Source organism: Hydra vulgaris, chromosome 15 (genome assembly GCF_038396675.1).
Source record: "Hydra vulgaris chromosome 15, alternate assembly HydraT2T_AEP".
NCBI lineage: Eukaryota > Metazoa > Cnidaria > Hydrozoa > Anthoathecata > Hydridae > Hydra > Hydra vulgaris.
The window spans coordinates 57,293,970-57,307,500 of NC_088934.1; the positions used below are offsets into that span (position 1 = coordinate 57,293,970).

The following is a 13,531-nucleotide window of genomic DNA, read 5'->3' on the forward strand; positions in this document are numbered from 1 at the left end:
GCTGACATTTTTTAAAGTAAAACACCAGATCGTCATCTCTAACTAATTGTAATATCAAACATGTTATTTTTTCAAAAATGAAACTGTTATTCCACGTAATAAGACCCGCAAAATGACGGTTTAATTTACCTTATCAAAACAGTTAAATTAGGATAGCTTAAATTACCTTAAAAAAGACTCTCTGGCATACTGGTTCTCTATTTTCAAATATGGTTGAGGATTTAAAATAAGAGTTTTTTTTTCAAGTTTTTTTTTTTTCAATGTAAAACTACTGAACCTATTTTCAAAATAAAATCTGCTATCATAAAATGAAAAGATTAATAGTATTTTAAAAAGTTTCTTTAGTACCTGGTTGCAACCCAAGCAGTTTTTTAACCATGGTGAACATAACCCTTGAGGCGGCATAAGCGTAAACAATAAGTGCACATCAGAATTAGAAAAACCTGAAAAAAGATAATAGTAATCAAAAGCATAATATTAAATCACAAACATACTTCCGTATACTGAGTTTTTATGAGAAGATTTACGAAAATTGCTTATAAAAGAAAAAAGGCCAACTTGTAGCTGTATTTCCTTAGATTTCTTCTCATCTACATTAGAAGTTGAGCACCAAACTATTTCTTTCTATTTCAAAAATTTGAGCAAATTTTAATTGGTTGATATGATCAAACAGTAGACTAACTTTCCAGAACTTGAACTATGCTGATTTTTTAATCATTACTACTAATACAAAACCGATTAATACATACAAACAAACAGACATAAAATCCCTTCAGACTTTGTAAAAAAGAAAAATGAATGTAAAAGAAAAATTATGGCTTCTTAAACAGGTATCAATGACTATTACAAAACTTTAAAATAAAGCTGCTTGAGACAACAACAACAACAAACTCAACGACAAAGCTTCAAAACACTGAAACACCTCATTCATCATGTACTCAACATTCTGATCAATGACCTAATATTTATTAAACTAAATACTTTGGTACAAAAAGTTGCAGAAAAATAAGATTTTCTATAAAAAATGAGATATTTCAATGTTTATTGTTTTTTTACTGTTTACCAATTTATTTAACCAAAAAGTTGCAAAAATTTCATATTTACTTATAGTTTTACAAAATTAGGCTCGGTGTCACTCGTATAGTTAAAATAAATAAAACTAGTCATGGGAGTGACACCTTAATAAAATAAACAAAGAAAAAGAAAAAAAAAAGACTATTAATATAGATAGTACCAAAAAATTAATGATAATAAAAAGAAAAACAGCAGCTATTACAAAAGTCAGACTAATAACACAAAAAGAGGAAAACTCGAATGAGGTGACATTAGAGATAATGAATGAATGAGATAACACAACATCTGAACAACTAAAGCAACAAACTGAAAAATGATAATAAAAAAAAAGAAGGTTATATTTAAATATTATGAGACAAAAATATGAAATCATTTGAATATTAGCAACAAATGCAAAACGCAAGGTAACAAAACATAGAAATACACGACAATATAAAGAAATATTTTAAAAATACACGATAATATAAAGAATTCCAACAACAAAAATTAATAAAACTTAAAGGTTATTCTTTTTTATTTCTTTTAATAACTTATTTAAGTTTTTCATTTTCGAATATATCACGAACATTTTTTTTTTCCACGAACTGTTTTTAGTTTCTGTTTTTCTTTAACTTTTATTTTTCAATATATTCATTGTTTTCACTTAATTAGTTTTTTTTAATACTTCAATTCTAAACAATTTTTATTTGTTTTTCTTTTCCTTCTTCATCCATTTTTTAGCTTTTCGCCATTTAGAAAAATACGATATCATTGCAAAGAGACAATTGCAAAGTGATTGTAAAGAAGATTTTTGAACTGAATTAAATTTCTTGATTTAATATACACCTAATGTAGACAGCAGTTTTCTGTTGTTTTTTCTTTGCTGTTGTTGTAATTTTCTTCACCAATTAGAACTGCAGGATTTCATTAAAATGCTCCTTAGAATCAAAGCTAAATACAAACATTAGGTTCAAAGAATAGTTGTTAACTACTCAGCACGAAAAAAATCTTCTATGTAAAAAGATCATAAATGTGTTAAAAATCATAAATCCTGCCAATATACCAAATTGAAGGATAATGGCCTGAATCAGATATTGTTTGAAATCTTTCATAATTTAATTTAAAATCATTACTATTTACATATAGGCAAGACATACACACTCTCAGTATATTAATTCTGTGATGAAAATATTGCCTAATTTATTTCTAAGATGATCGCATGAGCAATTTTCTTGCGTCGTTTTGATTAAACACTCCTTATTAAATAAAACAATTACAACAAAATAATACTTGCAATTATTTTATTATAATTGTTTTAGTGCTACTATACTATTTAAATATACTTTGACATAACAGTATTATTATAGCAAAATATATTTAAAAATAGTTACACCCTGCCTTTTTTTAAATGAAGTCATTTATATATAAATATATATATATATATATATATATATATATATATATATATATATATATATATATATATATATATATATATATATATATATTATATATATATATATATATATATATATATATATATATATATATATATATATATATTTATATATATATATATATATATATATATATATATATATATATATATATATATATATATATATATATATATATATATATATATATATATATATTTAAAATAAACATTTTTTTAAAAAAGAAATCAGTCAAAGCTCAAAGATGTTTATATAAATTGTATTTATATTGTACATATATATAGACGGGTTGGAATTGTTTTGAATTTGTCCGTTGATGTACGCATGCGCAAACTCTTGGGAGTCAAAACAAATCGTTGTTGGTTAATTTTTTGCTGGACTTCGTATGAAACTTCTGAAGATGTGGTCAAAATCTTTGTATTTTAGCATGTTAAACGGTAGTGATCAATTAGATTACAAGAAGAAACTAACATTAACAAACAAGGAAACGCTACCGGACCAGTATCCAATCGATAAACGATCGAACTGAAGCCAATAAGACTGCTGTTACTAGTAAACTGTATCAATGGAACCAAGTAAAGAGAAAGGCTGAAGCATCATCATTGCAAAATATATCCTTTAATAGACCAAAATGTAATGATTTAACATGTGAAATAAGATCAGCTAAAAGTACTGTATAAATTATTCCATCAATGCAGAAGAATCCGTAAAAAATTTTGGTCTAGATAAAGTTCAAGAACAACCAAAGGTTATGCCTAAAGCAGCGTAGTTAAATCACGTATTGTCTTAGAAAAATACTGACGGTATATTGATATCTGATGAGACAGAAGAAAATCTATGACCAGAACCTTTAACAAGTCTGTTTGATTGATTGAAGCAAATAATTTAGATGATTCTGTTTAATAGAGAGATGTTTTTTAAAATACAAAAAATACAAATTAACTTACACCTCAAGTTCATTTGATTTTTTTTATCTGAAATTACTAAACTGTAGAGTTTATCCAGTACATTGAAAATTCACAGAGCAGGGAGAATTACAGCCTCTAATTTTTATGAAGTTATGCATTTCAAATATAACAACTCAAGTAAGTCATTGCTTAATAAGCTAATGTGTTATACGAAAGCACATAACACACCTTCCTTAACTTATGGCAAAGAAATGAAATGTAACACTATGAAACCATTATGAAAGAAAAACACAAAAATTTCCAATTAACAACTTCAGACCTTCACATTTTATACAATAAACCATACTTAGGAGCTTCACCTGACTATAGTAAGCTGTTCTTGCCATACTGTCGGTTTGCTAGAAATAAACTGCCCATTCAATTATCGAAATGGTTTAGTGAATTGGGAAACAGATAAAATTTTCCCTATTGGTTCATTTGAAAACATGAAGAAAAATCATAAATATTATGCACAAGTGCAGGGTTAACTATATGTTCTAAATAAAGAATATTATGATTTTTTTGTTTGGGCTTCAAATCATTATTTAATAGTTCGAGTTACAAGAGACTCAAAGTTTATTGATGAAATGATGCCTTTGCTCTGGAAATTATTCATTGAGTGTTTACCTCCTGAAGTTGTTACATACAACAATGATTTATGTTTAGACAATAAACAAAAGTATTACTGTATTTATAAAAGACCCTGTTTTGAACCAATGATAGCATGTGATAAACCAGGTTGTAAAGTTGAGTGGTTTCATTATTCTTGTGTGAAAATTACACAAGCTCCAGTTGGTTCCTTGATATGCAACAGTTGCTTGAAATAAAATTATGTTTAATAGGGTTCTTCTGTCTGCACGATTATTTTGCCATGTATTTCGGCTTATAAAAAACGTTTATTTTCATAGCCACATATTGTTTAAAACATGATTTGGTATTTAATTTTGCCTTTGAAATGATTTTTTTAAAGATTTAGACATTTATTTATCAATTCTTTTATGAAGCTTCAAATATTTTCCTTTTTTTCCGTTAAACTTCGTTTTTTGTTTTAAAACTTTTTTTTTGAAAGACCTTAAAGGCTTGGTTTAAGGATATTTTGGTATATGAGCTAAAGTTACTTATGATATTTTATGCTAGTTCTCATAAAAAAGTTTTGTAAAGTATTTCCTTGTCAAAATAACGTTAACAAAATCGAAGTAATTTTTTTTTATATCGATTGTGTCTACAATTAGAGACGTGTCTTTTTTGTGCTAATCTTGTTATTTTTTAAGATACTTTTGAAGATTTCTTTTTTTTGTGTGTGTTGCTAAAAGTCAGATTTTTTGTAGTTGCAATTCTTTATTTGACCAGTAAAAGTGTACTAAAGATAACAAAATACACAAAGCTCTGTTGTTAACAAATGATTATTGACTTTGTTTTATCAAAATCTTACTTTATTGCCTTCATTTATTTTTTTATTTTAAGTTGCTCGGACTAAAATACAATTTATTTTTATGCGGCAATAACATTAGCTTCTGCAAGTTCTGATATACTCTTGTCTTATAAAAAGGTATTATAATTATATAACAAGGTTTGAAAACTACCCTTTTATTCCTGATAGATTTACGCTTACACCAAATACATTCAATAGCCTACTGTAAATTTGCTTAATTTCTTATTGATTATGTTTTGCTAAGAAAAAAAATCACAACTGTTTAACATGGTAAAATACAAAGACTTTGCCACATCTTCAGAAGTTTAATACGAAGTCCAGCAAAAAATTAACCCACAACGATTTGTTTTGACTGCCAAGAATATGCGCATGCGTACATCAACGGACAAACTCAAAACAATTCCAAACTGTCGATTATTTGTTAACAACAGAGCGTTGTGTATTTTGTTATCTTAAAAAATAACAAGAATAGCACAAAAAAGACACGTCTCTAATTGTAGACACAATCGATATAAAAAAAAATTACTTCGATTTTGTTAACGTTATTTTGACAAGGAAATACTTTACAAAACTTTTTTATGAGAACTAGCATAAAATATCATAAGTAACTTTAGCTCATATACCAAAATATCCTTAAACCAAGCCTTTAAGGTCTTTAAAAAAAAAGTTTTAAAACAAAAAACGAAGTTTAACGGAAAAAAAGGAAAATATTTGAAGCTTCATAAAAGAATTGATAAATAAATGTCTAAATCTTTAAAAAAATCATTTCAAAGGCAAAATTAAATACCAAATCATGTTTTAAACAATATGTGGCTATGAAAATAAACGTTTTTTATAAGCCGAAATACATGGCAAAATAATCGTGCAGACAGAAGAACCCTATTAAACATAATTTTATTTCAAGCAACTGTTGCATATCAAGGAACCAACTGGAGCTTGTGTAATTTTCACACAAGAATAATGAAACCACTCAACTTTACAACCTGGTTTATCACATGCTATCATTGGTTCAAAACAGGGTCTTTTATAAATACAGTAATACTTTTGTTTATTGTCTAAACATAAATCATTGTTGTATGTAACAACTTCAGGAGGTAAACACTCAATGAATAATTTCCAGAGCAAAGGCATCATTTCATCAATAAACTTTGAGTCTCTTGTAACTCGAACTATTAAATAATGATTTGAAGCCCAAACAAAAAAATCATAATATTCTTTATTTAGAACATATAGTTAACCCTGCACTTGTGCATAATATTTATGATTTTTCTTCATGTTTTCAAATGAACCAATAGGGAAAATTTTATCTGTTTCCCAATTCACTAAACCATTTCGATAATTGAATGGGCAGTTTATTTCTAGCAAACCGACAGTATGGCAAGAACAGCTTACTATAGTCAGGTGAAGCTCCTAAGTATGGTTTATTGTATAAAATGTGAAGGTCTGAAGTTGTTAATTGGAAATTTTTGTGTTTTTCTTTCATAATGGTTTCATAGTGTTACATTTCATTTCTTTGCCATAAGTTAAGGAAGGTGTGTTATGTGCTTTCGTATAACACATTAGCTTATTAAGCAATGACTTACTTGAGTTGTTATATTTGAAATGCATAACTTCATAAAAATTAGAGGCTGTAATTCTCCCTGCTCTGTGAATTTTCAATGTACTGGATAAACTCTACAGTTTAGTAATTTCAGATAAAAAAATCAAATGAACTTGAGGTGTAAGTTAATTTGTATTTTTTGTATTTTAAAAAACATCTCTCTATTAAACAGAATCATCTAAATTATTTGCTTCAATCAATCAAACAGACTTGTTAAAGGTTCTGGTCATAGATTTTCTTCTGTCTCATCAGATATCAATATACCGTCAGTATTTTTCTAAGACAATACGTGATTTAACTACGCTGCTTTAGGCATAACCTTTGGTTGTTCTTGAACTTTATCTAGACCAAAATTTTTTACGGATTCTTCTGCATTGATGGAATAATTTATACAGTACTTTTAGCTGATCTTATTTCACATGTTAAATCATTACATTTTGGTCTATTAAAGGATATATTTTGCAATGATGATGCTTCAGCCTTTCTCTTTACTTGGTTCCATTGATACAGTTTACTAGTAACAGCAGTCTTATTGGCTTCAGTTCGATCGTTTATCGATTGGATACTGGTCCGGTAGCGTTTCCTTGTTTGTTAATGTTAGTTTCTTCTTGTAATCTAATTGATCACTACCGTTTAACATGCTAAAATACAAAGATTTTGACCACATCTTCAGAAGTTTCATACGAAGTCCAGCAAAAAATTAACCAACAACGATTTGTTTTGACTCCCAAGAGTTTGCGCATGCGTACATCAACGGACAAATTCAAAACAACTCCAACCCGTCTTTAGATATTTTATTTACTGTATTAGTGATAATATATTATCACTAATATTTTTTAATATAATCATATAATAAATAATATAAATTATTAATAATATTATTAATATAAAAATAAAAAATAATAATAATATAACAATATATATATATATACATATATATATATATAATATATATATATATATATATATATATATATATATATATATATATATATATATATATATATATATACATATATATATATATATATATATATATATACATATATATATATATATATATATATATATATATATTATATATATATATATATATTATATATATATATACATATATATATACACTCATTTCAGGCGCGGATCCAGGAATTTTTAACTGTGTGGCCAAATCTGGGTTCGGGACTAGCGCAAAGAGGTTTTTTTGAAAGAGGAGGGGGGGGGGGGGGAGGGAGGGGAAAGAGGGGGGCACTTTTTCGACATTTGCCAACTAGACGAATTCTTTAAATTTCTAGACTACAAAATGTCGAAATCTTTTAACTGTATTTAAAATTGCTGAATTCAATGCCATTATAGAAAGTGGGAAAGAAGAGGTGACACCACCCCTATTCGGGAGTGGAAATACTTTTCATTTTGTTTTTTCTATGGAAAGTTAAAAATTAATTCTACGGATGCCGTATGTATCATTTCTTTAATACGTCGTTAAATTTTTTTTTTAGAAATAAATCCTTTCTAAATTTACGGTTCAACTCATTTAAAGATATAAATTCTTCACTCATTAAAAATCGCAAATTTCGAAGACTACCAACAATGACGTTTATGATTATTATTTAGTCGCTATGTTTTAGTACGTCGTTCAGCGAAGACTGATTTATTGGTTTTCTTCTTTACTTACCACCCTAGATTTAAAAAGTTGTCAGAGCAATAAACAATAAGTATAACAAATTTCAAGAATGTGTCTAAAAACATTTGATTTCTCTAAGATGATTCGTTTCCGACAAATTTTTATATAACGACATAAGGACAGGCGTGAAAGAATAACAGGCGTAAAAATTATTATACTTATTGTAATAATGTTCAAATTTACAAAATACAATAAATTACTTATAAAAGACAAAAATAATATCATTTTATTTTAATCTTACTCAGTAGAAATAATTTTCTGCTGGAATATAAGCAAAGTTGATTTTGATATCTCTTGTTAGAAATCAAGTCCGTAAACAACCGTAAAAAAATTTTAAAATCATTTCAGATAAAATATTTCAAATTATAAGGTAAAAAAAAAATCTTGGTAAAAGTTACTTTTCATGGTTTTTAGTTATTTATTTATTGAAAAATTATTTAAAATGTTGCCTTGGCTATTTAGTTCATAAATTAGACATAATACTTGTCTAATTCACTTAACGAAGTGCACCAACGAGAAGGTAAGCCATAGGACTTTGCACTCCATCAGTAAACTGTCGTATTGCCTAAGGTTAGCCCTCCATTTCTGGATTCTTTCCTTTTCTTGATAGGCAATTTAAGTAAAATACTAGTAATGTAGCCTAAGGTTAGCCCTCCATTTCTGGATTATTTTTTTTTTTATAGGCAGTTATGCACAAATTTTTTGATAACATTTTCTAGTTTTTTTTCCGTTTTTAACATTTTAATATAATAATATAAAATACAATATATACAGAATATAATACAACAAATAAAATAATAACTAAAAAAGATTTCACCTAAAAATGCTTTCAACATTAGGAATTAATAGAAGCAGAAAATGAAAATATTATTTTAGTAGTTTATATTAAAAATATTTAAAACAATGAGTAGTAAATTATTACTAAGAAACGATTTACAGATTATTTAAAAGACACTTATTAAATGATAGTTAAATTTTTTACTAATTACTTTTTACTAAATTTTTATTTGAATAACAATTCTAATTTTCTGTCTCCTTTTGATGCAAAAATTTCAATAACTCTGTTAATATCAGGAACTATTTCCTGATGAATAGACATTAAGGCAAGTCCATTCAATCTATTTTCTGACATAGTACTCCTAGTATAAGTTTTTATTCTTCTAAGAGTAGATATTGACCTTTCACACTCACAAGTTGTAATTGGTATTGTAGCAAGTATATGAAAAGCCTCTAAAATGTTTAGAAAGCCTCTCATATCCATGAACTTTAATGCATCTAAAATAGTAGATGGTAATTCTGTCTTTACTTTCCAAAATTCCTCCCATAACTCTAATTCAGCATGAATTGATGAGAAATGAGGAAGATCAGATTTATAAAAATTTAAAAACTTAAGGAACTTTTCCTTCCATGGACAAGATTTAATATATTGCTTTGTTAAACTAGCAGGAAGAGCACTAAGACCATTATAAACAATCATACTCTCAACATCAAACCTGTTTTCTAGTTCATTGAGAAGATGATTAACAAGAAGCAGTGTAATAGAAACTTTAAAATAATCAGATATAGTATCACATATTTGATTATCTCTATGCTTCTGAATACCACAAGTTCTAGGTTTTTTTTCCTCAATATCAAATGTTTTTGCCAATGCAAGAGCAATTTTATACCATTTGTTATGGTAAGCATCTGCATTTTTTTGTATTTCTTTTAAACGATTAGTCAAATTTTGTATTTCATCCTGGGAAATATCAAAAGATTTAGTTTGAAGGGTGATCGTAATTCCGTAAAAGTAATCCATAAGCTGTTTAGTTAAAACTAAAGAAACTATAAAAGAAAAATTTGACAACAACTTCATAAAAGAAGACGCTTTTGAAGATGTTTCTTTATTGTACTCTTTTAAATTAATGTCTTCCATTTCTTCAAAAGCAGAAAAAACTGCAGAATAATTATCAAAAAACACATCAAGTCCACGAAGCTTTTGTACCCACCGAGTTCGACATGTGTCAATAAGTTTTGCTTGACCAGGAAGAAGGTATTTTTTTAAGCAATTGCTTCTCTTAGGAGATAAGTTAAAAAAATAAGATATGTCTTTAACTTGCTCAAGCAAATTTTTTACTTGCTGGATTTGACAACTTTTCCCAACAACTAAACTAAGTTTATGTGAGGCACAGTGAACAAATAATGCCTTAGAATTAACATTTTTTATAAGAGATGAAACACCTTTGTATTCACCTGCCATTGAAGCAGCTCCATCATAAGATTGACCTCTGCATCTTTGTATATCTAGGCCGAATTCTTTTAAAGTTACAAGAATGTTGGTAGCTATGTTTAAACCACTTGTTCCTGTTTTGCATTCGAAAAAGCGTAAAAAAACTTCCTTTATATTACTGTTCAAGTCAACATAACGTATGACAATAGAAAGTTGTTCTAGCGTTGCACAGTCTGAAGCCTCGTCTGCCATAATAGAAAAGTACTTACTTTTTTTAATATCATTTATTAATATCTCTTCAATCGCATTTCCACAACACTCAATTAACTCGTTCTGAATGGTCTTCGAAATATATGTAGAATTTTTTGGGGCAGAGAGAAGATGCTCCTTTAGAATTGAATCACCTGCATCAACTCTAAAATTTAGAAGCTCAATAAAATTACCCAGCCCTGAAATTTTTGAAGATTCTCCAATTTCTCCTTGATATTTTCTATCATCTCTATGACCTCGTAGAGACATATCATTTCGACCCAAAAAAACTATAGTCTTGACAATTGATGCAAGCTTTTTTTTGTTTTCTTCTATACGCTGCTTCCTAGAAAAATCTAGCGAAACTTCAATAGGAAAAGTGTTATTTTTAACTCTAGATAAAAGCATATTATAACAATGCATGGACTTGATGTGCAATCTGTCAACAGTTTTCTCATGATCATTGAAAACTTTTATAGCATTACGCCAGGTATTAAATGGTTCTTTGAATAATTTACGTAATGCATATTTGCTTGGTAAGCTTGCACCAAAAAGAGTACACGACAATATGCTCCATCTTTAATTAAGTACAAGACAATATGCTCCATCATTAATTTTAGAATAACAAAGCCAAGAAAAATCACTTAACCATTTTAGCAAGAATTTTCTTTTTCTGCTTTTACCTGTTAGGGGAAATTGGAAACATTTATCAGGAATCCAGACATTATTAATTAGAGATAACAGTTTGCTATCATTTGATCCTGATTTTAAATTTTCAACCTGTAGATGATATGAAGAAACATCATTGTTTGAATAAGATGCTACCTGATTTATAGTTAATAAAGTAACATCAACAACCATGTTTTCATTAAGTGGAATATTTAAGTCAAGAGTGTTTTTACACTGTTGTTGGCGTCTTTTGAGATAATCAATTCAGTTTTAACTGTTTTATCACAATCTCCAGACTTATCTAAATCTAAAGAGTTCTTAGAAACAGTAGGAAAAACTAATTTAGACTGGATTGCTTTTTGTATTTTATTATTTGTAGGTGGAAAACTAGACTTAGACATTTTTATTTTTTTGATATCAAGTAAACTTGCATCACTCAAAACAACAGCTGGTCGTTTTTTTGAAAGATCTTTAATCAGTGGTACAAAATGATTTGGATTAAAACATAAAACACTTTTGTTTTTTATTTTATCTAAATTGCACCACAGAATGTTTATCGGACAACTTAATTTTTGGATACGAGGCTTTACAACTGTATTAAAAAAACAATGATACTTTTTAAAACCAATTTCAGGATAGATAGATTCAATAGGTTGCTTTATAACACTAGATAATGCTATTAGGCAAATGAAAGATGAAAATGTTTTATCAAAGCAATTTAAATATGCTTCTTTTAAAAGAAGTTCAGAAATCATATTATCATTATTCGTTGAAAAACTGTCAGAGCATTTAAATGAAACAGCGATAAAAAATAAATTAGCAAGCTGAGAATATTCAGAGCTATGTTGATTAAAATAACTCGAAAAATAATCATACCTTGTGTAAAAATATATGTTTTCGAATAACTCAATTGATGTCAGTAACCTTAGAATTTTTGAAGTATGCTTACTGTCATTTAAAAGCAAAGAGACTGAGCTATAAAGACAATTTCCATCTTCAGTAGATCTGAGAAAAATAGTAAAATATACTGAAATGTAATAATAGGTATAAAATACTAAAATTTAATATAATATTATTAATAATATTGATAAAAAAAAAGATAAAGATTTAGTTTAACTAAAAGTTTTTTTTTCATAAAGAATTATAAGGTGACCATTTTTTTTACAATGAAAAGGAGGGAAAAAAATTTAAGATAAAAAAATTTAATTAAAAATAAAATATAGGGCTACACGAACGATGCAAGCGCATTATGAATAAATAAAATTAACCCTGGACAGACACAGTGGGGTCTTGAAAATATTTTATTTTTATATTTTGACAAAAAAATATAATTATTTATGATACTGTTTTGTATTTGCTATCTTAAATACAATATTTACAGCTTATGAAAATGATTGGGTGAAAAAAAGTTCAACGCGGCATCTTTGAATTCAGAGACTAACAGATTAGTTTTAAAATATCGAAAAGGAGGACAGAGAGGAGGACACTTATCGAGGGAGGACAGAATCTACAAAAGGAGGACGGTTGGTCACTTTAAGAATTAGAGTATATACTCTAACTCTTTAAGAAATAAAATAAATCTATCATAGCCTAAAACTTTCTGTATGTTAGATGATCTAACATCCAATAACAACTTTTTTTGTTGTAACTAATTATTAAATCCTTTTAGATTTATACAGATTTATACTCATTGTAATTTGTTTCAAAATGAATTATTTATTAACCAAACAAATGACTTATGACATAGGTCATTTGTTTGGTTAATAAATAATTCATTTTGAAACAAATTACAATCATGGTAATGTGTTTCAAAGATTTATACAGATTTATTAATATTATACAAGATTTATACAGATTTATACTCATTGTAAAAATGAGTATAAATCTGTATAAATCTGGTAAAAGGATTTAACAATTAATGAAACAACAATAAAAGTTTTAATTTATTTGATTATAATCTATATTGATTTAATTTTGTTAGATGTTAGATGATCTAACATCCAGAATTTTAGGTCCATATTATGATATTATTTTCATTAAATAAAAAACTTAAAAAACTCAAAACAAACAAAACACTACCTTAATGATGTATAACCAAGATTTCTTTTAATTAAGGGTACAAAATCCATCATATCTGTATTAACTTGGTTAGAATCCGGTATTCTTGGCTGCATTAAATTAATCTCTGAGAGCTCTTTAGTGAGTCTATTTTTGTAATTTAATACATTAGGCCT

At 27.2% G+C, this 13,531-nt stretch overlaps 1 protein-coding gene across 1 annotated transcript; it reads right to left on the reverse strand.

The window, feature by feature from the left end:
* Positions 1 to 9,173: 9,173 nt before the first annotated feature.
* Positions 9,174 to 11,036, reverse strand: LOC136092114 (52 kDa repressor of the inhibitor of the protein kinase-like). The gene has a single exon (XM_065819833.1). It carries the CDS (start codon positions 11,034 to 11,036, stop codon positions 9,174 to 9,176), a length of 1,863 nt encoding a protein of 620 aa, XP_065675905.1.
* Positions 11,037 to 13,531: the final 2,495 nt, after the last annotated feature.